Here is a 26,071-nt window from a genome sequence, read left to right as displayed (position 1 = left end):
CTATGGGGCAGAGGACCAGGATAAAAGAAGGAATTCACTGACTACAAGAGGAAAAGAGAAGCAAGAGAAACATATAAATACAGGAACAACTCCAAGTTATAAGACTTACTGATATGTGCATAATATTATTTTCTGTCAGAAAGATTAAAAAGATTACAAACCTTGGTCAGTGGTGGTGTGGGGCAAGAGAAGCCCATTTTTATTTCCTGCAAGAGAACACAGCTTTTTATTTATTTATCAATATATAAGAATTTTATTGATGATGACAGGCAAGAGAACACAACTGAAAGCTAAGTAATTCAGGTTTCCAAGTGGAAGCAATTATCTACCTATCTAACTATCTATCTGTTTTATGGATTAAGTACAAAACAGTCCTGGGATTTTAAAAGTTATCTTTTTGGTCCTCAAGTCACAAATTTTATCAGTTCACTCCTTGAGTTTATAATTGTAAAAGCCAAGAAAATTTTGAAAAACAAAAAGTGGCCAGCGTTGGTCAAAAGGACACCCATGGCAACTTATTTTTCAATTTTTGAACTCAATTTTAAAATTCAGTTTTATAAAGTTTATTTGCAGTTTTGTTTTTTTTGTTTTGTTTCGTTTTTTGTTTTTAACTTTTAAAATAATTTTATGTTCTCTGCATGTGTTTATTTTCTAAATTATGTTTATTTTTTATTATGTTTTTGGCATGTGGCACACCACATTAGATTCCACTAAATTATTTAACAACAACCTAGCAGATTGTTCTTTTAGAAAAAAATACAAACCCAAGAACCAAATGATAAAGTTGGAAATCAAAGGAGAAAAAAAATATAATCTGGTCAAATTCAGTTACCTTTTTTGTATTAAATCCTTTTTTGTACAACAGCAATATGATGTAGTGAAAAAAATGGGATAAAATCAAGAATACAATGTATTGTATAAAAAAGTGAGTCAGTTGAAAGAGGGATACTAGTACCTGCACAAAAGCGTCCAATAATGCGAGTGCTGCCAATGGAGGTCTTAACCACAGGGATTGTATCTGCTAACTCAGTCTCAAATGCACTTCAATGGCAAACGCAATCGTATCAGTTTAAGTTTAGAAAGCAAAACAATTGGAAACAAAGATTAAAAAAAAAAGATAGAGAGTACAGAAACCTGTAGAAATTCTCAAAACCACCAATAGCAACCAAACAGTAGGCGTTGGTGAGCTTAGAAAATACACCCATATCGCATGAGTTCTCAAACTGTAGCCCTGTAATTATGTATTTATGTATTCAATTCAACTCATTCTCTCTCTGATTGCAATAAGTAAATAAAATACTATGTTTCCAAAATATTTTAACCATTAAATAAATACTAAGATGAAAAGTTCATATTTTGTTATCTATGAATAATAGAAAGAAGCAGAGAAATACTTACTGGTCGCCATAATGAAATCTCAAAACCTACTCCTGAAGACTTTATTCGCAATCAGAACCTAAGAAACAAGAAAACTGTGTAGGATCAATGAACGTAGAAACTCAGTTAATCAATATATAAACATAGACGCAGCCTTAGCTGCAAAGTTGTGGAATAGTCTCTTTGTCGAAGCTTGTTTTGGCTTTTGGGTTCTTCTAAAAAGAATATTTTTTTGCAAGTTAATAGAATTAACGTAGCAATTGGGGATTTAATACTATTTCGACTCCAAGTTCCAATTCTTCAATATCTTACACTGAATCAGCGGAAGAGACCAACGAAATGTCGAAATCAACGTCAAAGAGGTGTTGGCAGGAGGGAAGGGGGAGGGGGCGGCTAGGGTTAGAGGAGGATAAGCTTAAAACCCTCGGGGCCCTCAGAGCAACTCACGAATTCACTATGGTCTGTCTCCCTTCTTTGCTATTAGGAGCATTCCAATGATTAGAATATGGAAAATGGGGGAGGACGGGAAAGGCCTCAACTTTTCCAGCGTGCGAAGTGCGAACCTTGTCTGAGAGGAAAGTGAGAAACCGTGATGTGGCGAGCAAACCGGGTTTGCCACGTCACGGTGTGTGGTGTTAAAAAAATAAACCGGCCTAAGAATAGATTTTTCCCGCTCGCAGGCTCTCAGCCCACACACGTAGATGAAATCGTCTCTCCTCTCAACCCTAATTCTTGTTCGAGAGTCTTCTCATTTCGCACCTCCCCGTCCTCTTCGATCAGGATGTGAATGATGTTCGTGACTGGGTCGAAGCTGATCAACCACTTGCGTCTCCAGGTGTTACACGCCCAATTCAATATTTGTTTTTGTTAATTTGTTATGCAATTTACTTTATTAATTGAGGGTATTTTCGGTCTTGTATGCCCAGCTGACTTAGTCTATGGGTTGTTAAATTGTGGGTTTCAGTTGAACGGGTCACGCACCAGTCCGTGCGGATTAAATGGGTCACGCACAGTCCATGCGTAGTAGTCCTTATTATTTGCATCTGTTTTCCTTATTTTTCTCACCTGTAAAACGCCTATTAAAAGGCCCAGTTATCATGAATGTGAAATCAAGGAATTTATCTAAACACATTGCCGAGAGCAATATTGGAGTGGCTGGCTACTCGAATTGCCAGATTTATCACATAAGTCCTGGATATAACAAAAGTGGTATCAGAGCCGCGTTCCTGCGACATGGCTGAAGGAACACGACTGTCACAGTTGTCCAAAACAGTAAATCATTTACAAGTAAATACAGCTGCACTAAAGGAGGAGCAATCCAGACATGGAATGCTGATAGAGGGCGTGCTACAGCAGCTCAATAACTTGGCTTCAAGTTATGACAGCTTGGTACAAATTACAACCAGGCTTAGTTCAGGGGAAGAGAGTTCTAATAATACAAAAATAAATGCTAATCCCTTGTTTGCTGGACAAGGAGGCATCCAAGCGAGATCCCTCCGGTTGGACTTTCCTCGCTTCGATGGAGGAAATCCCAGTGAATGGATCTTGAAGGCGCAGCAATTCTTCAATTACTTTGAAACTCCGGAAGACCACAAGCTGGAAATTGCCTCGTTTCACATGGAAGGGAAGGCACTGACTTGGTATTATTGGCTGAAAGATTCAAGTCCAGTGGCAAAATGGGATGACTTCTTGGAGGCTCTTCGCACCAGGTTTGGGCCTTCAGCGTATGAGGATCCAGTATGTGCATTCATCAAACTAAAGCAAATAGCAAGTGTGGAGGAGTATCAGACAGCTTTTGAGAACCTATCCAACAAAATAAGTGGGGTAAGTGAAGAATTTCGCATAAGTACTTTTCTAAGTGGATTAAAAGATGAATTACGGATCATTGTTACCATGTTCAAACCAAATACCCTTGCGGCTGCCTTTGGTTTAGCTAGGTTACAAGAGGAAGAAGTAACTAGAAAACAGAGTTTTTACTGAAATCCCCAAGCCCAAAATAACCATCATGCACCCTCTTTTAAACCCGCACCACTTAGATTACCTAGACAAAATGCCATACCCAGATTACCGGCCCCAAATCCCATACTTAGACTACCAGCCCCTCAAAACCCGAGACCCCAACCACCATTTCAAAGAAGAAATCCTTACCCCATACAGCGTGTAAGTCCCAATCAAATGCAAGAAAGAAGGGATAAAGGTTTATGCTATTTTTGTGATGAAAAATATCATCAAGGACATAAATGCAGCAGGCCTAAACTCTACTTACTGGAAGGGATGGAATTTGAAAGAGAAGGAGAAGAAGAGTTGCAAGAAGAAGAGATTTTAAACCAAGTAGAGACAGAAGATATACCTGCTGTCCAGCAAGCTGAATTATTGGGCATATCTTTGCATGCCATTGCTGGAGCACCCTCTCCCAAAACCATGAGGTTAGTTGGGAAAATTGGCACCTGCTCAGTTATTGTTCTTATAGATACTGGTAGTACACATAGTTTTGTTGATGTAAATGTAGCAAAGAGGGCTAAACTACTAGTGGAAGAAAGCCACTTGGCAGTCCAAGTCGCCAATGGAGACACCCTCCCTTGCCTTGGTTGCTGTAAGGCAGTTCTTTTAAAGATGCAAAGCTGTAATATTTTAGCCAACCTGTTTCTATTAACATTGGGAGGCTGTGATGTTGTGTTAGGGGTGGATTGGCTAAGGAGTTTGGGTACAATTCAGTGGAATTTTGCTGATTTGAGTATGAGTTTCTTTGTGGAAGGGGTGAATTTATTTCTGCAGGGCTTGAAACTACCCGAGAAGACCATAGAAGAGGAACACAGCTTGAGCAAGGTTGCCCTCACAGAAGGAAGAGGGGTATGGCTGCAGTTTATGGAGATCAAGGACCAGCAAGAAGGTGTACCAGTAGAACCTGCCATACAAGCTGTTTTAAAAGAATTTAAAACAGTGTTTGCAGAACCTAATGGGCTCCCACCTCCTAGGAGTCATGACCACCAGATCCAACTACAAGAGGCAGCCAAACCAACATGTGTTCGACTCTATCGGTACCCATATTACCAAAAAGAAGAAATTGAGAAGCTGGTCAGGGAGATGCTCAAAGTTGGGATCATCCAACCAAGTCAAAGTCCATATTCTTCACCGGTTCTTTTGGTGAGGAAGGCGGATGGGAGTTGGCGGATGTGCATTGATTATCGAGCTCTCAACAAAGATACCATTAAAGATAAGTTTCCCATCCCTAATATAGATGAGTTGTTGGATGAATTAAATGGCGCTGAACTCTTTTCTAAACTTGACTTGAGATCAGGCTATCATCAAATCAGGATGAAACCTGAGGATGTGCCAAAAACTGCCTTTCGTACACACGAGGGACATTATGAATTTTTAGTGATGCCCTTTGGGCTCACCAATGCTCCATCAACCTTTCAAGGGTTGATGAACGGGATATTCAGGCCATATCTCAGGAAATTTGTTTTAGTTTTTTTTGATGACATACTTGTATACAGCAAATCTGTTGAGGAACACGTGGGGCATCTTAAGGCTGTTTTAGAAATTTTAAAACAGCACCAGCTGTATGCTAAAGCTTCAAAATGTGTTTTTGGGTGTCGGGAGGTGGAGTATTTGGGCCATGTAATCTCCAAAGAAGGAGTTAAAACAGATCCACTAAAAATTACAGCAATGATGGAGTGGCCTGTACCTAAGAATCCTAAAGCTTTAAGGGGATTTTTGGGTTTAACAGGTTATTACAGAAAGTTTGTAAAGGGGTATGGAAGTATTGCAGCCCCTCTGATTGCATTACTCAAGAAAAATTCCTTTAAGTGGAGTGAGGAAGCTAACCAAGCATTTACAACATTGAAGTTAGCTATGGTGACTCCACTCGTACTCGGATTACCTGATTTTTCCAAAACATTCATAGTCGAATGTGATGCTTCTGGAAATGGGTTGGGAGCTGTCCTAATGCAAGAAGGGAGGCCATTAGCTTATTTAAGCCAAGCTTTAAAAGGTAAAAATCTGTTTCTATCCACTTATGAAAAAGAATTTTTGGCTCTTGTGTTAGCGGTTCGAAAATGGAGACATTACTTGTTGGGCCACAGCTTTAAGATAAGGACAGATCAACAAGCCCTAAAATACCTTTTGGAGCAGAACGTTGGAACACCTTTTCAACAAAAATGGCTAACAAAGCTGTTAGGCTTTGATTTTTGTGTTGAGTAGAGAAGTGGCAAAGGGAATAAAGCAGCAGATGCTCTTTCCAGGCTGCCAGATCAAGGCAACAATTCAGACCAAGAAGTAGCCGTGACTAACCAGGGGGAAGCCAAGGCAATAAGCATGATGATGGTTAATTGGTGGGAGGACCTACGTCAAATATATCAACAAGATCCACAGCTGCAGCAGTTACTCAACTACTACCATCAAGGTAAACTCGATTACCTCAAATATCAGATTAGAGGAGGATTCCTCTTTTATAAAGGGAGGCAACACTTGGGAACTCTCAAGAGACAGCAGGAGCAAGTCATGCAGCAATTCCATAGCAGCCCCATAGGAGGGCATACTGGTTCACAGAAGACTCACTCCAGACTCAAGAGAGAATTTTTTTGGCATGGCATGAGAAAGGACATCAGGAAATTCATAAGAGAATGCGAGGTATGCCAAAGAAACAAAACAGAGAATCTCAAACCAGCTGGGGCTTTACAGCCTCTGCCAATACCAAGCAAAGTGTGGGTGGATATCAGCATGGATTTCATAGAGGGACTACCTCAATCCAAGGGATACAGTGTCATTATGGTGATAGTGGACAGATTCAGCAAGTGCAGTCACTTCATACCAATGGCACACCCATACACAGCAACAACAGTGGCAAAAGCATTCATGGAAAATATTTTTAAATTGCACGGCATACCACAGAGCATAGTCAGTGACAGAGATGCAATATTCACAAGCAACTTTTGGAAGGAAATCTTCCATCTAAGTTGAAAAAGCAGTGGTTCTACCAATCACTACACCTAGAGGGGGGGTGAATAGGTGTATTCCAATTTTTGTGGTCTTTTCAAAAACAGAAACAAATAAACAGTTAATCAATGAACAAGAATAATTAACACAATGATTTTGGTCACGAAGTGGAAACTCATTTGAAGAACTTCTTCAAATTCTAAAACCACTCCGGGTGTAAGGCACCACCTAAAATCCACTATAGAAAAAGTTCATTACAACCAATATAGAAACACTCACATAACCTTTGTAGTTCCTAAACTTGGCTTGCAACTTCACGAGTGACCCACTCGATCTCTACACGCATGTAGTGTCGGAACTCCGACCTTCTATAGCTTTCCACGAGAACCTCTCGATCTCTGCATCAACAGCAGCTCCGGAAACCTTCCGGCCAACAAAACGTCCACTTCAATGGACTTTGAAAGAGGTTTGATTTTGAGAGTGGTGTGGTGGATTAGTGTTTGTCCAAAAGAGATTCACAAGGTGAGGAATAGGTTTCTCTCTTTGGCTCTTGAAACACTTAAGGTTTTGCTCTGTTTTTCCACACCACACAACAGAAATGATCTGTTATATTTATAGTCCCAGCAAGTCACGGCGCCCAAAACATGAATTTTAGGTTGTCTTTGAACATTGGCTCGAGCGAGGTGTCGAGCGAAGGTCGAGCGCACGTTATCTTCTGAAACCGCTCGAGCGAGGTGTCGAGCGAGGTGTCGTCTCTGGATGTCTCTGGATGGGTTCCGCTCGAGCGCCACGTCGAGCGCACATCGAGCGAACCACTCTGGATGAGTTCTGCTCGAGCGCCACGTCAAGCTCACCTCGAGCGAACCGCTCTGTCTTGGTTCCGCTCGAGCGCCAAGTCGAGCGCACATCGAGCGAACCACTCTGGATGGGTTCAGCTCGAGCGTTACGTCAAGCTCACCTCGAGCGAACCACTCTGTCTTGGTTCCGCTCGAGCGCCATGTCGAGCGCCAATCGAGCGAACCTCTCTGGAAGGTTTCGCTCGAGCGCTATGTCGAGCGCCCATCGAGCGAACCTCTCTGGAAGGTTCCGCTCGAGCGCCAGTCGAGCGCCAGTCAAGCCATGTTGAGCATACTTCAATATTTTTCATGTACTAATGCATCAACACTTGTTACAACTCAACTTTACATAGGTTTTCACAAGAATATGCCAATTGAACACATTTTTCCCTCAACATAAGTGGAACCAAGTTACTGATGAGCTCGGCATACCATCCTCAAACGGACGGACAGACTGAAGTGATGAACAAATGGTTAGAGGGTTACCTCAGGTGCTTTACCAGTGACCGGCCCAAAGATTGGGCTAGTTGGTTAGCTCTAGCCGAGTGGACATACAATACCTCAAAGCATTCCTCCACCGGGTTTTCCCCCTTTGAGGTAGTCTACGGGCAAGAACCTCCACGCTTACTCCCATATGAACCAGGAACCACGGCAGTACAAGCCGTTGAAGATGAGATGAGAAGCCGAGACCTCATCCTCACGTTGGCACGGGAAAACCTGCAAGAAGCTCAAAGGAGAATGAAGATATACGCTGATAAGAAAAGAACAGAAAAAGAATACAGTGTGGGGGATTGGGTCTATTTAAGATTGAGACCGTATAGGCAAATGACGGTAGCGGTAAGAAAAAATTTGAAACTTTCACCAAGATATTTCGGGCCTTTTCAAATCGTTCAAAGACTAGGGAAAGTTGCTTATAAACTAGATCTACCCAAAGATTCTAAGATATACCCGGTATTTCACATATCTTGCCTCAAAAAGAAGATTGGGAATCAAATAAACCCTAACCCTAGGTTACCGACAGTGATGGAGAATGGCGCCATGATTCCCGAACCCGAGAAGATAATGGAGAGAAGACTCAAGAGAAAGGGGAACCGAGCCGGAGTTGACTTCCTGGTGCAATGGAAGGGGACCAACGAAGAGGATGCGACCTGGGTGGACTCGGAAGAGCTGCACATGACATATCCCGAACTCGTGGGCGAGTTCTTCTGAAGAGAGGGGTTGTGTTACACGCCCAATTCAATATTTGTTTTTGTTAATTTGTTATGCAATTTACTTTATTAATTGAGGGTATTTTCAGTCTTGTATGCCCAGCTGACTTAGTCTATGGGCTGTTAAATTGTGGGTTTCAGTTGAACGGGTCACGCACCAATCCGTGCGGATTAAATGGGTCACGCACAGTCCATGCGTAGTAGTCCTTATTATTTGCACCTGTTTTCCTTATTTTTCTCACCTATAAAACGTCTATTAAAAGGCCCAGTTATCATGAATGAGAAATCAAGGAATTTATCTAAACACATTGCCAAGAGCAATATTGGAGTGGCTGGCTACTCGAATTGCCAGATTTATCACATAAGTCCTGGATATAACACCAGGTATATGTAATAAAGGTCTCCCTAGAATATTCTTCTACATGTGGAATGGTTTTCATGAACTTTTCACTTGGTTGCCGAGAAAACGGGATGAAAAGAAAATGAAGGAAAATGACGTTTTATTCTCAAAGATCATAGTTTAGCATTTTCTCAGCACTCAAATGGCTCACTAGTATTTGAATTTCTTGATTAATTTTTCTCTATAGAGAACTTTACTGTTTTGTCGCATGTAATTCGTATGAGTTATACTGGCTCCGGTTATTAGAGGGACATAGTATTGAATTCCAAGGAGTTTGGTCTTCGTGATAATGTCGCTCAACTTCCTGTTTTTGAGGTACTGATTCATATGCATCTGCTGAGTTTTTTAGTGGTATTATATAAATATTTTATTGCTTTGAAGGCTGACTTTGTGCCGCTCCTACGTATTGGGTTTTCAAGGAAAAAGAAACATAAGAATAAACTCTGTTGCTCAAATCACAAGAAAAACCATGGCGAATAAATTGAAAATTAAAAACTTAGTTTCAAACACCTTGCTCATCAGATACCTTGGTATTTAATTTAATTTTAGAAATAAAACATAGGTCAAAAGGGATATGAAACCTTTGAAAAAACACACCTAAAGTAATTTGAAACCATTAACCCAGCATTTACAGCTAGAGCAAAGCAAATCACATGGCTTTGCTAAAAGTAAAAGTTTCGAGTCTTGTCTCTTGACTCTTGTTTTGTGGCTAAAAATGGACTCACATATGTGCTCATTTAAATGCAGGGACCTGCATCTGAGCCCTGAAAACTCATGAGTCACCTACATTTTTTTTGTTGGTTGAAATGGTTGTCTTTTATTCAAAGCACAATGGAAGTACTTGTTATATTAGTTTGTAATTTTCAATTTATTTGGTTTTAGATGAGACGACCAAGTTTACAAAAGTAAATTAAAAAGATTAAGATCATAGTTTAAAAACACCTTACTCATAAGATACCTTAGTATTTAGAGTGCAGACATAAGGCTCCCTTTTTATGTGCCTTTCTTAATTCCCAATGATTGTTGATGCAGAACTAGGTATTGCAATATGTGAGAATCATGTGGACTAATACTTTACTCTGTTTGGAAAAAGGGCACGAAAATTACTTTTCCCGAGAAAATTAGTTGCCCATGCTTGTCATCATGTAGTCATACAAAAAAAGATAATTTTGAGTATGAGATTAATCATTTATTTTCATCATGGATGTGTGTGAGATTAATTATTTATTGATTAATTTCTTTGCTTTGTTTTCATCATGGATGTGTGTGATTACTGTATATGATTTTATATGGTGAAGAAGCAATTTCTCCATGTTGATAGGTCAGAGAAAAGGTCCCCATGTTGATAACTTTCAATGCTTTATTTGTTTGTGATGATATAGTTAATCAAGCATGATAGTGATTTCTTTGTTTAATTTTCTAACTGCTGCTGTATGAATGGTTTGAAAATTGCAAACTACCATTTGTTTGCTTCTGTGCCTTATAACTGCATCTAAGCCATGCTAGATTTATATTGTGGTCTTTGTTATTCATAATTTTGTTATGTAGCTTGTAGGAGTGTGTTGCTCATTTAGCTCTGGTAAAGGAAGAAGCCATGACGGGGTAATAAAGTATGGTTTCAGCCTAGTAAAAGGAAAGGCTAATCATCCGATGGAGGATTATCATGTTACTAAATTTATGCAGAAGAGACCTAAATTAGGGCTGTTTGCCATATATGATGGCCATTTGGGAGATATTGTTCCGGCCTACCTACAGAAACATTTGTTTTCCAACATCGGCCTAAAGGAGGTGCGATGTTATTTTAAAACATGAAGAGATCATTGTAACTTTCAGTCTCACTAAGTTCCATATTAACTGTAATGGTTTAGATGGTTTTTGTATGAATCAACTGTAATGGTACTCCCCCTATGTTTTCTATTTGCACTTGGACAGCAATTAACTTAAGATGTAGTATGTATATGTTGTTTAGAATGAAAAAGATCTTTTACTTATAAAAAAAAAAACATTTATGTCAATTCTATGGTGTTTTTCTAATTTTGTGCGTCTTGTCAAGTGAGGGGGGAAATGAAAGAAGGAAAGGAAAGGAAATCAAATAGAATATTGCAAACGTAAGCAAGTGGATTTTCTATGCTAGAAGCTATATTATGGTACATGCCACTTTAGAAATCTACACTGATTTGCGCTTATCATAGTTTTATAAAGTTCAATAAAATGAAAGTGGACGCAAGAATCCAAAAAATGAGAGAGTAGAAGTGTATCATCCTGAGAGGTTCTTCATAATTTGTCCCAGTTGCACGGCAAACATGACTTCCGTTTTGTCCTTGAAGCAAATCCGCCAAAAAGGATAATCAGATGTCCCAAAGAGGATCAAGATGGCATAGGTAATTAACAATAGATGGGAAAGAATAATTATTCAGGGCAAAACCCCCTGTCTATGTCATCTATGCGACAAGAAAATTCTTGCAGGAACACATGAAAATTTAGAGCTAAACCAAAATAGTAGAAATTCATATAAAGTTGTTATATTCATCAGAGTCTGAATTTCAGGTACATATATGTATATACACAAGGTACACGTGGTGGATGCTACCCCTAGTCTACATAGTAGTACACCACAGCATCTCCACAAGGTACACACACAAACTACACCACAACATCTTCACAACACAACAAGTGTTTGCACACAGCCCATAGTCTTCTACAATGTACACAAGAAACACCAGGTGCATCTCCACAACTGGATACAAAACAACATGCACTAACACTTGTTTCACAACACAACATACACGACAAAAACTGCTTGGGGTCACCCGCTGCACCAAATGGCTTCACCATCTCCAAAATTGGACAAGCTGTACTAGCAGCCCCTTCACAACACAACATACACAAGAGAAGCAGATTTTGGTCACAGGCTGCACCATAGGTTGCACCATCTCCACAACTAGACACAAAACAAGCAGAATTACTCCAAAGTGTTTGAATGTAACCATAGTATTCATTTGTCATAAGTGATGGCTTTTAATAAAATGGAGTTCCAATTTCTTCTAAAAAAAAAAGAAATAATACTGACTATAATGATATTAAACAATGAAATAAAATAAACTCCTCTTTTTTGGTATGAGTTGGAGAATCATAGGACTTCTCTTTTTATGCCAATATTTCCTTCCATGTTCTCTTTCCTCAGCAGTTGGCTGCCAATGGAAGCAAAGAACTTGTAGTTAGAGTTGGCTCGTAATAATAATAATAATAAAAAAAGGTCAAGCCATGGTCAAATTTTTAGATCTGTTTTGACTGTTGCCACCATACCATGCATATGAGGCTTGGAATGAAGAATAAATACTGCTTTTGTACAGTGTGAAAAGAAATTAATGAATTAATGGAAGTTTTACAATGTTAGTATTGAATCATGAATTTTTTTTTGGATTCTAGTAAAGGTAAAGAAAAAGGGCCAAGGAAAAAGTAGGGGACAAAGAATTCTGTTACTCTTTATCCACTTCAAGACCTGTTATGTATTCCAAACTCACATCGAAAATGACAGGACTGCTTGGAGCCACTCTTGGCCTTCCTGGAGCTAAGGTGAGACCTTTTGGAAATACCAACTAATCAAAGAGCAACAAACCCAATAGATGTTAGAACCTTTCAACCACAAATTTTCAGAACAGACTTACAATTGGCTCTCGGGGAAGACATATGGACAGCAAGTGAAAATTTTGAATCTGCATTGCTGACTCATGCCATAAAAAGCAAGGTAAATATGAATTCTAATGCCAATAGGCCCTGGCCTTCCATCCGTCACACAGGGATGGGTTCTGATATGGGGCTCAATCCCCACAGATGGGACTATATGTCCCTAAATTTCCTAGAAAGCAATAAAAAAATAACATGAATTCAAATGCCCATTTGTGAACATTTTATCTTGCAAAGGAAATTATAAGCAAAAATATGTTGCAGCATCAAATATCAAGTGAAAAACATACTGATCCTGGGATGAAAAGTTGACGCTTTCCTCCTGCTTTCATGCTCAGGATCCCTTCATCAAGTCCCTTGATCCCCTGTTTTACCATCTAGATTATAATCAGTAAAGCTGTAGCAGAATTCTCAGTGAGCACAAGCATGAAACGTTTGTCCATTTAAAGCGAGTAGGTCTTCTTTCTGATTTTCTATAGCAATATGGATAAAGTAAGGACACCATTTAAGAGATACAAGCAAAGATCATTTTCTGCTAACCGAGACTTCAACAACAAGAACTTACAAATAATGTGCTAACCGAGACTTCAAACCAACAACAAAGATCATCACTAGCAACCATTAACTTCAAGAAAGCATTTTTTGCAACTCACTAACATTTTCATCAATACCCATAAATGGAGTTCTATATCTCCATGCCCTAAGCCCAATACCCATCTCCGAAAGATAAAATTTGCCCCAAACTTTACCTCTCTCAGTACAAATAACTTAATAATGTAGAGTTACCTGAGCAGATGGGCGACAAAACAGAGGTAGGAGTCGCGGGTGTTGGGCGGCGATGGGTAGAGGGAGGTCGATGAGTCGCGGGTGTTGGGCGACGAGAGGTACGGCGACAACTCGAGGTGCGTCGCGCGATGGCGCTAGTGGAGGGAGGGCATCGCGGGATCTGGGAGACGAGTGGTCCTTGTGAACTCCTACCTCTTGTTCGAAATGGACTGTGGGGAAAAAAGGCTGGGCAGCGATGGGCAGAGGCAGGCTGACGAGTCGCCAGTGCTGGGTGACGACAGGGATGGCAACGCTCGAGGGTGCTGGGCGACGGCAGGAAGGGAGGGGGACGCGGGAGTGGGAGTGGGATAGATTCAATACGGAAATATGGTTCAAAATTCAAATGCTAGTTTAAGTTTCAGCAGGAAGGAGAAAAAAAAAATGTACATACACGTAAGGTGTGCAACGGCTGATGCGTTACAGTAGGCTGTTCTATAGATGAACTCTTATTCTAAATAGAGAAAATATAAATACTACATGGTGAAAAACCCCATGACCATTATCTCAGAAGTGACGCTTTAGTATAATTAATTAGGGCGTAATTTTCAATGAAATTTACAAGAAAATGTAAATAATATATTTGACTGAACCACACAAGTTTTCCCCCCTTTTTAAAAAGCATGAATTTGTGCATACATTCACTTAGAAAAATATGTTAACTACAAAATAATTATATAAAAATAATTTTAAGATTATAAAATTATTTTTATTATAAAATAAAATTAACGAATCACATAAAAACACGTTTATTTATAAAATTACTTTTATGTAATCCTTTTATAATTATAGCACTCCTCACTTAGATAACATTGGTTTAAATTAGTATTCCTTCTATTAGTGCAGAACAACTACTACATATATAAGGTTTTCTCAAAATTATTATGGACTGACTAATAATAATTAACGGGTTAGATTAATTATATGATTAAATTAAAACGAACAATATAGAAACAAAAACACGTACTTGTCACACCCCGTACTCGATCGGGAGTGAATCCTTTATACTAAAATTCACAAAATATAAAACTTAAATACAATAATCTCTCATTATCGAATATCTCAAGAATTTCTTTCAAACAAAATAAATTAAATACTGGCAAAACTCCTCTTACTCACACTAATCCACTTATGCCACCTGACACTAATCTCACATTTATTTTATAATCTTGTCATGAAGTGTCATCTATTTCAAATTGGCACAACCATAAAGTATGTACCAATACCGCGTGGGAAAGATGGCACAGAAGCCCTCGTGTGAAGATCAGACGAAGTACATCACTGTCGAAACGACGAGGACAAACTACCACTGTAACCCATGGCAGTGGCCGTAACCAAAGTAAAACAAAATCTTATGCCTCATGGTTTACATATGCAATATCATGTCATAAAAAAATTCTGAATAGATAAATATCATTAAGGATGTAAATTTAAATCGAAAAATTAGAAAACTGGACCGGACCAAATCGGACCAGACCGCTTGATCTGGCTTTGAACCGGTTCGGTCCGGAATCGGTTCCTATATTATGAAAATCAGCCGGAACAGGTTCGGTTTCGGTTCTGTAGTTTTCAGAACCGGACCGGACCGAACTGGACCTGTTAGAAAAAATATGTATATATAAATTAATTTTATATATTATACAAAATATTTATATATATAAGTTTTATATATAATATATAATAATATATTAAATTTTTATATATAATATATAATTATATATCATATATAAAATAATTTCATATTATAATTTATAAATTATAACATAAAATGTTAATTTTAAATATAAATATTTGTAATTTGTTTGATTATATGTTATTAATATAATTATATATAAGATAATGTTATTATAATTTATAAAATAAAAGTTTAATCTTAAAAATGAATTTAATTGATCATATGCTTTAAACATAATATATATATATTAAATTATTAATAATATTCTATCATAAGAAGTAACATTTTATTATATATTTTTTACATTTTAAAAAAATCGAAAAATCGGACCGGACCGGACCGGACCGGAAATCGGTAAAACCGGATGTACCAGTTTAGAAGGGTAACCGAGACGTAATCGATTTTGAAAAATGAAAAACCAGTACATACCAGTTCGGTCCTAAATTTTGTCCAAAACCGGATCGGACCGGACCGGACCGATTACACCCCTAAATATCATATAATCATATAACAATTTCAGGCTTCATATTCACATTTTATGCAGTAGAGGAAGAGAGTATAAAAATTGTTCACGCCTACACCAATCATGATAAAATGTCAAATTTAAAAGTTCGATGTAGAAACTACTGCAAAAAATAACCGAGATTGTTTTCATAACAAAATATGAAGGTCTTTCACAAAATCAACCTCAGTCAATTTTAAGCAAAGTTTAGCATAAGAGTACTATTTACCTAGACTTTTTAACTTCTTTGAATCTTTCAACAATAGTCACAAGCAAATATCAATTGTCACCTATAAAGTGGGCATGTAACTTGAAAATTTACGTAAACCTCACATTAAGCATGTAATTTGTAATTAAAATCCTAAATACTTTCATAAAGTCTAAAACCATCGTAACCACAATTTTGCTTTAACTTTGAAATATTGATGCTAAAATTATAAACTGATCAAACTTCGATTGCTCGACATCCTAAAAATTACTGTCACAAAACTCTAACATTTCATTGGTCTGAACTCTCATAAATCCATATTCCACATTAAGTCCATAACACCATGGCCAAATTTAAAGTGCATAACCCATAAATTATGAGAGAGAGAGAGAGAGAGAGAGAGAGAGAGAGAGAGAGAGAGAGAGAGAGAGAGAGAGAGAGAGAGAGAGGTTTGGGGTGATGCAACTTTGAACTGACCCTTACAATCCCAGATCCCGTGCATGGGGTGGTTTACGTGAATGGTGTGTTGCGAAAAACAATAACAATAAAGTAAAAGTAAACAAGAAATAATCAAATAGTCAATCACATGATACAAATTTATGTAGTTCGGCAATGTGCCTACGTCCACGAAGCTACAGAGGATTTTATTATGTTGAGGAATCATAAGATACACTTTTGGGCAATTTTTACTGTTCAAAATGACTACACTATACAAATAAGTATATTTATAGGGGTAGCAACCCAAAGTTGAAGATGAGGGTTTTCCTTAAAAGTAATGTTAGATACAAGTCCCAAATAGACAAGCTTATACAAGTCTTTTGTAAAAAGTGAGTCTTACTAATAAAGAATAGTTTTTTTTTACACTTTTTTAAGTTAGAGTCTACTTTTTTACAAGAACTTGCATGAGGCTTGTACAAATAATTTTTCTTTCCATAATGCATGGGGTCAGTAAGTCATGTATATTTATAATTGGGTTGTGGGTCGGCTAATCACATGGGTTTGACCTGGGAGTGATAGCCACACCTCCTGGGCAGACAACCTACGATCCTGCATGGGCACTCATCCCCATGGGTGGGTGTCCCCGTCCGGATACTGGGGGTGGATTAGCCCCGAAGACTGTCTACCTATCTGTGGTATCGCACGGAGAGAGATACTTGGGGCTAGCAACAACGGTAAGAGAGAAAGAGTCTAAGAGATTGGTACGGGGCAAAACAAAAAGATGAGAGAGAGAGAGAGAGAGAGAGAGAGGAAAACATTGTGCTGCATGGTTTGTTTTAAAAAGTAGCCTAAGACAAAATTACGTCATTTTATTAAAATTTTTATTTTTTTAACATATATATATCCAGGCAGGCCCAGGTACAACCTGGCATTGTCTCCTTGCCTGTCTTCAAAGCAGGCATTCGCTTCTCTGCTCGCCCCAGGTTTGACATGTAGTTCTAGTGGTTTTTTCTTGGATTTATTTTGTTAACTTTTAAGGGTTTTTTTTTTTTTTAACTTCTCATAAATCCCTTGGGTTTTGTAGATATAAAAGTTTGGTTAAGACTAGGTGATTAAGTTGATAAGTTTGAATATGACTAAGTGAAGAAAATGATGGAGTTTATCTTATCTTTGGTTTTGTAATTTGAATGAATGTAAAACACTTCGACTTTATCTATAGCTATTTTGATTTTATCTAGATGTTGTTAGATAATGTTTTGGATAAGTCAAGAGTGTATGTATCCGAATTATAAGGAGTTTGGAATTATCCTGTGAAGAATTTGAATGGAAATTACATCTGTTGAGAAGACTTTAGTGCCATGTGTCAACAAACGCGTCAGCAGAGTTTTTCGCAGCAGACTCTTTCTGTCAGCAGAGTCCTACTACAGATCAAATTTTTACTAGACTCATTACGTCAGCAGAGTCCTACTGTAGATCAAATTCCTATCAGATTGTTTACTTAAGGAATCTTACTGGTTAGGATCCGCAAAGATTCAATTATGGATATTTTTTAGAGCATTTTATAGTATTTTGGTGAGAAAATTCCTTGAAGAATTTTCATATTGTTTATCTAAAAAAGTGTGATCGTTGATCCAAGATTGAGATGGAGTGATTGTGATTCACCCACTAGAGTCCTAGGAGAAAAGTCAATGTTTGAAGTTCGTCAAAGGTTTTGCTGCTATTGCGGTAGGTGGTCATTTGTCTCGTCAAGTAAGAATGTCAATTGATAAAGATTTTGTAATTGAGTTTTACTTGTAATTGATTTTCAAATAATAAAATTGACTATGCAATTTATTTACTTTACGTTATTACTTAATTATTAAATAATTGCATGATTAATGACTACTAAATTTGTTGAGTGAATTGGTAGATATTTTCGCTGCGTTAAAATACATGACCATTTGGGTAATTTCAGGTTTATTCATAAATTGACATGACTTTATATCATATCATAGATCTAAATATATTTTATAATAAAAGTAACTTTACAATCTAGCGTACCACATTAAGTCACATCAGTTTGTAAGTTTTACTTTACGTAATCTCTTTATGATTAAAGTATTTCTTTTATAGAATTCAGCCTAGCATGTCCAATGTTACTTTGTATTAGGGGTGTAACCGGTCCGGTTCGGTCCGGTTTTGGATAAAATCTAGGACTGAACCGGTATGTACAGGTTTTGTATTTTTCAAAACCGATTACGCACCGGTTACCCTCCTAAACCGGTACTTCCGGTTTTACCGGTTTTCGGTCCGGTCCGGTCCGGTCCGATTTTTCGATTTTTTTAAAATGTAAGTTTCACAATTTGTCATTAAAAATTTGTTTATAAAAAAAAAATTTGATTTAAAAAAAACGGTTTTATATTTTTATTAATATATTAGACTATATAATAGTATTAATATTATACTATTGGTATAGTTATAAGTTATATATTAGTATTAGTTATAAATTTTTAGTGATTTAGTATTAACATTTTATGTAATAATTTATAAATTATAATAAGAAATTATTTCATATATGAATATATATATATTATATATAAAATTTCATATAAAAATTTATAATTATACATTATATATAAAATTTATATATATTAATATTTAATATATATGAAATATTTTGTATAAAACTTATATATAAAAATATTATTTTTTATTTTTTTTAATCAAACGGTCCGGTCCGGGCCAAAAAATTTTGAAACCGGAACCGGACTGGAACTAGTCGGTTTTTACATTTTAAAAACCGGTTCTAGACCGGACCGGTTCAAAACCGGTAAAATCGGTCCGGTTCGGTCTTGTCCGGACCGGTTTTTTAATTTTTCGATTTGAATTTACACTCCTACTTTGTATGGTACTTTAGGGCCTTCAACAATTAATTAAGGGAAGCCAACTGTCCAACTATGTTCAATAAGATATGTTAACAACCATTGAAAATGTTGGTTTCATGGCAAAATTCAAAGGTTAATAGTCTTAACGAGTCTGTATGAGAACTATATATATATATATATGGAGGCTGAAATAAAACTGCTTGAATATGCGATTAATTTTGGTGTTGGAGTACTAGATTTAGATTTTAGAAAACATAATTGCTAATCTAACCCTTTTATTTCTTTAATTAATTACCAGTCGAATTATAGATTGAGATGGGTGAAAGTTAGAGGATTAATGTTGCAATTTATATTAAAAGAGTATGATTAATATATTGTTGGAGATGATCTAATATGGATCTTAGAAAAATATATATATATAGGACCGTACGTAGAAGAATATAGTTGTTGGAAAAATATGATCATAGTTCGTTGGAAATTAATATAGTCATTTGAAAAGTTACCATTTGGAAAATATGAGAATATAGTCATTAGAAAATAAATTAACCATTTGAAAAATATGACCATGAAAAAGGAAAAAGTAAAGAAATCATAAAAGAAATAAAGAAAGACTAATATTTAAGAAAGTTATAATATAGAGAAATATTAATTAAAATTTAGATTAAAATTTAGAGAAGCTGCATGCCATAGATATATATGTCAAAAAGAATTACAAAAGAACCATTGAACAACAACATTGGCACTTCAAAAATAAAAATAAAAACATTGTCGCTAATTAAGCCTAGATTGTTTTCACAGATGAGATAAGATGAAGTGAGTTAAAATTAAAATTAAAAATTAAATAAAATATTGTTAAAATATATTTTTGTTTTAGAATTTGAAAAAATTAAATTATTTATTTTATTTTATCTTGTGAATTTAAAAAAATTATAATAATTAAATAAGATGAATTGAGATGAGTTATGAAAACAAACCAACCGTAAGATTACTTCCCTTGATCCCCTTTTTTGTGTCATTAATGTTGACTGGCTGGCCTATTAGGGACTGACCCCAAGTTTTTAATGTCGACCAACCCCAATTAATACGCCATTAATCATTCAAACGAGAGGGCTAGCAATTCAAAAACATAATATAGAAAATGTTGAAAATTACAAACAGTTGTAAATAGATTAAGCAACATGATTTAACATACATTATTATATTTTGCAAAACGTACGTGCGTATATATATATAGAATTAAAGACAGTACTACTGATCATATTATAATGATACAAACTGCTATATATTACAAATTAAACGAGAAAATACTTTTATATATATATATATATATAGCAAGCCAATCAAACATAGAGATGTTCAAGGCACCAGTTGAGCATCCTTGGCCTTCAAAGGAACATATTCTCCAATATAATAGCCTGCGAGGTGATCTGAGAGGGCCAACTTGTCGATGTTTTCATGGTGGTAGGATTTGCAGACGAAGTAGATCACTGTCCGAAGGACAAGCCCGAACAGGAGCAACATGAAAAGTAACACCAAACAGATAATCCCATAGGCAAACCTGCTCGCCACGCCCAATGATCCACCACGCACAACAAGCATCTGAAATGATGTTTGTATGGCAAAATGACAGAGACCGAGCAGCAATAATATAAACGTGGCCACCCACATGTTGCCCTTTAGCAGTGCCCTGCTCTTTCTCAGAGCATGAAACCCGCTTGTGTCTTCCAACACGGTCACAACGTTGGCTAATTGCCAAACAATGGCCATGTATACCAAACCCACCAAGTAGAAGATAAAAAGAACACAAAGTAGAGCCAAAAAGTTATTGTTGAAGATTAAAAAGAGGAAACTTGCGCACACAACAAAGATCAAAGCAGCCACTATGTTGTATGCAAAGTGGGCAACGGAATTACATAGGAAGGTGAGCATAAGCCGTTTCCAAACCTTAGGGACAACGCTCATGACCTTCTTGAACGTTACTTCACGGCCGGTGTAGATGGAAGCGATGGTGTAAACAACGCCGGAGGTAGAGAGGAGAGAGAAGATGAGGGAGAAGATGAGGTAGGCGACTTTGAAGAGGCCTAAAGTGATCGCTTCGGACATGAGGACATCTGAGAGCCTTTGGTATCTAGGAGAGCCTGCTTTGGTTTCCTCCAAAAGTATCTTGTTGTGTGTGATCTTTGAGGAGAGGAGCTTGGAGACTTCCATTTGAGCCAAGAAGATTAAAGATAGAGGGAGGACTAAGGCAAAGGTGATCTGGCTGAAGATTTTCCTCCATGAATTGATGATCTTGAAGGCTTCTCTGCAGATACCAAAGAAGCCAAGAAACTGCATGTCTTCTTGCTCCATATCCATGGTAATCAATTCCTTTCTTTGAATGGAGTACTTCTTGTTGGAGAGAAGAGAGGTGAAGATAAGAAGAGAGGTAAGGGAAGAATTTGGCAATGGAGGAAGAGAAAGGCGATCTTGGGGGAAGGTATATAGGAAATTGACGTGGACTTTTTCTGCAAATACAAAGTCTATAATCCTAGTTTTCAAACAAACCAGGAAAAGTCAAGACATTCATATATATTAATGGAGGAAAGAGACAGGAAAATATAAATACTAGAGGATTCTTTATGTTGGTCATTAATTTAAAAATGAGAAAATAAAATATTAAATCGTTATTTCTCAAATTAGCTGGCCGGCGAGGATTTGCTAGCTCGACTTTTATTAATATATGCTAGCTATTATATATTAGCCTTAATTTGTTCTTTCTTTTTAATTTATGCAAGTTTTAATTTTTATGTACACATCCTAGTGATCATCGATCATGAATATCTATTTACTCTCGATTTTTTGTTACGTATATAAGATTAGTTAATTTTATGGAATAATGCCAAAATAAGCTTCCTCATCATGATGATATTGACGAGACATTTTCATTTTACCTTAAAAAATATAATTATGTAAACGTCACATATTTAAAGATCAGACTTTTGTTTGCGACGTACCTTACCAATAATGGATTATTATTATCTATTTTTTTCTGGGACGAAGAGACTTTTATCCTGATGAAGAATTAGGGTGCCATGTGGCTGAAGACCAACAGGCCAGCGGCAGCCCAAATATACTATGAAACTCAGCCTAGGGTTTGGATCGATGTGCTGCATGCATGCATGGGCTAGCATGTCGATTTAATGTTAATTAACTATATAGTACTATAGGCCCGGTCTTAGATCAACAAATTAATTAAGGTAACCCAACTGTCCAACTATGTTCGATCGATAAGATAGGTTAACAACCATTGAAAATGTTGGACGTTTCATGCTAAAATACAAATTAAGGTCATCGTTGGAACGAGTGATCTGTATGATTCTAACAGGCTGAGAAAAGTTGTTCGACTATATATGAGATTAATATTGGTGGTGGATTAGATTTAAATGCATGTTTGGATATTTGAAGTATTTCGGAATTTTATTAATAGTTGTGAAATGATTTCAACTTAGGTTTTTTTTTATTTTATTGAATTTTAGGAAATAAAAGAAATAAAAAGTTAAATACAAATATTATAAATTTAAAAAATTATTTGAATATAATTTTGAATATTATTTTTGTTTTGAAGTTTGTGAAAGTTGTATTGATTTTTTGTATTTTAATACTAACTAAGTAATGATTAGATGAAAATAACTGAAAATTTTGAAATTGAAAAAGTGTTTTGTACTTTTGTGATGTTTGAGAATGAAATTATAATAACTGTCCATGCGGGAGCGGGGGGAAGACTGACCCTAGCGAAATAAATATTACTTCTAACTCAATATATATTATTCGAGGAAGGGTTGTATAAAAGGCAATTGAATTCAAGAATATATCCCATGGAAAGAACAAAAAAAGAGCGAATGAAATAGATATTAATTAGATTGAGATGGGTGAAAGTTAGAGGTATTAATGTTGCAATTTATATTAAAAGTGTATGATTGTTGGAGAATATATATATATATATATATATATATATATGGATCTTATAAGAAAATAGGACCGAAGAATATAACTGTTAGAAAAATATGATAGTTGAAAAATATGGTCATTTGAAAAGTGACCATTTGGAGAATATGAGAATATAGTCATTTAGAAAATAAAGTAAGCATTTGAAAAAGATGACCATGAAAAAGGAAAAAGTAAAGAAATCATAGAAAAAAATAAAAAGAAATTATAAAGATCAAACATCGACTTGAACGTCTGGCATTGAAGCCAATAATGCAATGTAAAAATTGGCTAAGATCTCTAAAAAAAATACTCCACATTGGCTTAGCCATAGATCAATCAAGATGGACATGATTTGCTACAGTTATTCAACAAATATGTAAGAATTAATTGATCATCTAGGCAAAAAAAATTTAATTGTTATTTTCTTCGGCCTTCTCCCGCCCCACAATGGTCATCATCTTTCTCAATGTGTGAATTCTAGAAAGCTTTGAAAATAATAAATAATAATAATTCATTCAACCTCATACCTAATTAAATATGGGATGAAATTGATTGCGATTAGCTAAAGCCACTTAAATGTCCTTTTTACCTCATACCTAATTAAATCATGTGGGTTTCAAACCATAGATTTTAAGTATAAATTAAGAAAAATTCTATACACCATACTATTATCTCACTTTCATCCTATTAAATAAGATGAAACACATTTATCACCATTAAATGATTATTTATTGCATTCTTTTTTATTATCTAATGATGGTGAATGTGCCACATACTATTTAATATGATCAAAATAGGATGAGAGTATGGTGTACTATAGCATTACTCATAAATTAATATTGACGGAAAGCAAGAAAACAAGAAAAGATAAAAGCTACTTTTATTTTGTGGTCACACACTGATCTTAGCCAATATTTCACATGATCAGCACTAGCTAGTTACTCACATTGTACATGTGGTCACACTCAAACCAATAGTGCTGATGGAGACATACTGATCAACATGTAATATTAATACTACTACATCATCTTTATATATAGAAGCACCGACAGTCCGTCCATTAACATGACTTGTATATCATGTGAAACTGTCCTCAGATATCAGTCCCACAAACATATGAACATATATATATATATATATATATCCCTAAAGCATTACACTGCGTTAATGGCAATCTTCATTCCTGATTCACAGTGCCCAGCAAAGTTGCAGATGAAGTAGTTTGGTCCTTTGGCCAGCCTTATTTGGTCCTTCCCGGATTTATACACCTTTGCGCCCGCCGGAGCTGTGCAGCTGCTGTACCCGCTTCGGCCCACCGCCACGACATTGTGGTTTGTTGAATCATAGTTGAATACTGCAACTCGGTTTTTGCAGGGTCGTGTTAACACAATTATTTTACATATAAAAGTATCAATTTTGTAATGAATTTCACAACAATGGGTATGTTTACACTCCGGCTAATTAAATAAGTAGCAAAAATCAGATGAAGAGAGAGCTGGCGGTAATAGAGCCTTACCGAGCACATCACCGGCCCTGAAACGCTTTCCTTTGGGCCAACTATCAGTGTTAAAGGTCCAACCACCGGAGTCTCCAACCACGTAAGTAGCGGCATGAACCTGTTCAATGTGAACCAGCACACAGAGAACTAAGACTACCACCATGGCCGTGGCATGACCTGCACTGCCTCTTCCCTGAGACATCTCTTAGCAAAGCTAGCAAGTAACCAAGAAGGCTTTCAAGTGTGTGAAAACTCTACCTTGAAAGGCCAGTGCTTGGGAGTGCAAGCTAGCTAGAGCACTAAGGCTAACCTTTTATAAAGCGTTTGAATTTGCAGGGGTCCTACTAATTTGTTTGAAAAGGGGGACAAGGTTAATTAAAGACACACTGGTCATGATCTTTCTAGGTTCCCAGCTAATTATAAAGCCAGGCCCAACAACTCCATTATAGCTACCATTTTGGACGCTAAGAAGAAAAGATCAAGTAAAATAAAGGAACCACAACGTTGGACTTTCACTACTGTTAAAATACCCAAAACATGGACAAAAGAATGACATTCTTTAGTGGTTTCTTAAGAAAAAGAAGTTAATATATTTCTTTAATCTTGTCGATCTATTGATATTTACAAAAGTGTTAAGTGTGCATAAAATTACATATTAAAAAAGCATTATCTCTTTGAAAAAAAGCAGCCACTACTAAACGTTGTGGCCATTGCATCATTAGTGTGTGGTGATTACATCATTAATGTGAATAATTTTGGGACTATTATCTCTAACATTTCTCGCAAACTCAAGATAAAAAATTTTGAAATCTTGAGTTTAAATTTTGAGTGTAGCATTTATATCCATTGATTGATCGCCGATGATCATGAGAAGTGACTAGCAAACTGGGACATCAAAAGTACTGAAACTGTGGTCCATAATGAGCTGAATTATTTCCTACAATTCTAATTATTTAAACACTTTCTGCGATTCAAAGAGAAATAATTAATACAATATCATTTAGACCTAATTGAATATAATCATGTTAGTATCCACGTTACTCCCAGACAGTATTTTTGATGATGCAGACTCCATAAATTATGTCTGTCTCTGATCTCTAAATTACATAAAATATTTAGTTAAAAAATTGCTGAGAATCTCAAACCGACAAAGAGTAGAGTTATTTAAACAGGAGTTGGAGAAAAGAATTGGTTGCAAATATATTCACGTGTAGTACTTCATTATCATACAGAGCCCGCCCGTGAACTCTAAGAGATCCCATTTGATGTTGAGCGGAATTAAGACGAGTTGAAGTTTTTATAAATAATAGTGAGTTGATATAGTGGAGTGAATTTTGTAGGGCCTACATAATTAAGATATTGAGTTTAAATGTATTTGAATGTCAAGATAAGTTTAAATATATTTATAGAAAGTTGAAAAAGGTTGTGGATCTCGCGTGTAAAGAGGTTATATTAAGTTGAAAATGATTGTTGATATCATGTGTAAAGATGTAATTTTGAGTTGAGATGAGTTCAATAATTTAAGAATTGAGTGTTTGGATATTAAACTGATCAGTTTAAAATTAAACTGAACTAAATTAATCTAGTCCAAATTCCAAACAGGTAATTGGACCGAACTGCATGCTCTCGCGATCGAGACGCTCTCTCTTATT

The 26,071-nt window shown here is 36.3% G+C and overlaps 3 protein-coding genes across 3 annotated transcripts; all 3 read right to left on the bottom strand.

Moving 5' to 3' along the window:
• Window positions 1-1,450, bottom strand: LOC109001111 (eukaryotic translation initiation factor 6-2-like). Its single transcript, XM_035691086.1, has 5 exons — window positions 1,399-1,450; window positions 1,135-1,231; window positions 956-1,041; window positions 162-206; window positions 1-41 (listed from the first exon to the last, which is right to left on the bottom strand). Exons 1-5 carry the CDS (start codon window positions 1,406-1,408, stop codon window positions 1-3), a joined length of 279 nt encoding a protein of 92 aa, XP_035546979.1. The 5' UTR covers window positions 1,409-1,450.
• Window positions 1,451-20,311: 18,861 nt separating this feature from the next.
• Window positions 20,312-21,310, bottom strand: LOC108985095. The gene has a single exon (XM_018957261.1). It carries the CDS (start codon window positions 21,308-21,310, stop codon window positions 20,312-20,314), a length of 999 nt encoding a protein of 332 aa, XP_018812806.1.
• A 2,444-nt stretch (window positions 21,311-23,754) lies between these two features.
• On the bottom strand, window positions 23,755-24,719 carry LOC108985094 (basic blue protein-like). Its single transcript, XM_018957260.2, has 2 exons — window positions 24,438-24,719; window positions 23,755-24,275 (listed from the first exon to the last, which is right to left on the bottom strand). Exons 1-2 carry the CDS (start codon window positions 24,619-24,621, stop codon window positions 24,076-24,078), a joined length of 384 nt encoding a protein of 127 aa, XP_018812805.1. The 5' UTR covers window positions 24,622-24,719; the 3' UTR covers window positions 23,755-24,075.
• Between the last annotated feature and the right edge of the window lie 1,352 nt (window positions 24,720-26,071).

The sequence above is a fragment of the Juglans regia genome, chromosome 6, assembly GCF_001411555.2.
Source record: "Juglans regia cultivar Chandler chromosome 6, Walnut 2.0, whole genome shotgun sequence".
Taxonomy (NCBI): Eukaryota; Viridiplantae; Streptophyta; class Magnoliopsida; order Fagales; family Juglandaceae; genus Juglans; species Juglans regia.
Note: the sequence above shows the minus strand (reverse complement) of the source record. Positions and strands in the feature narration are given on the sequence as shown.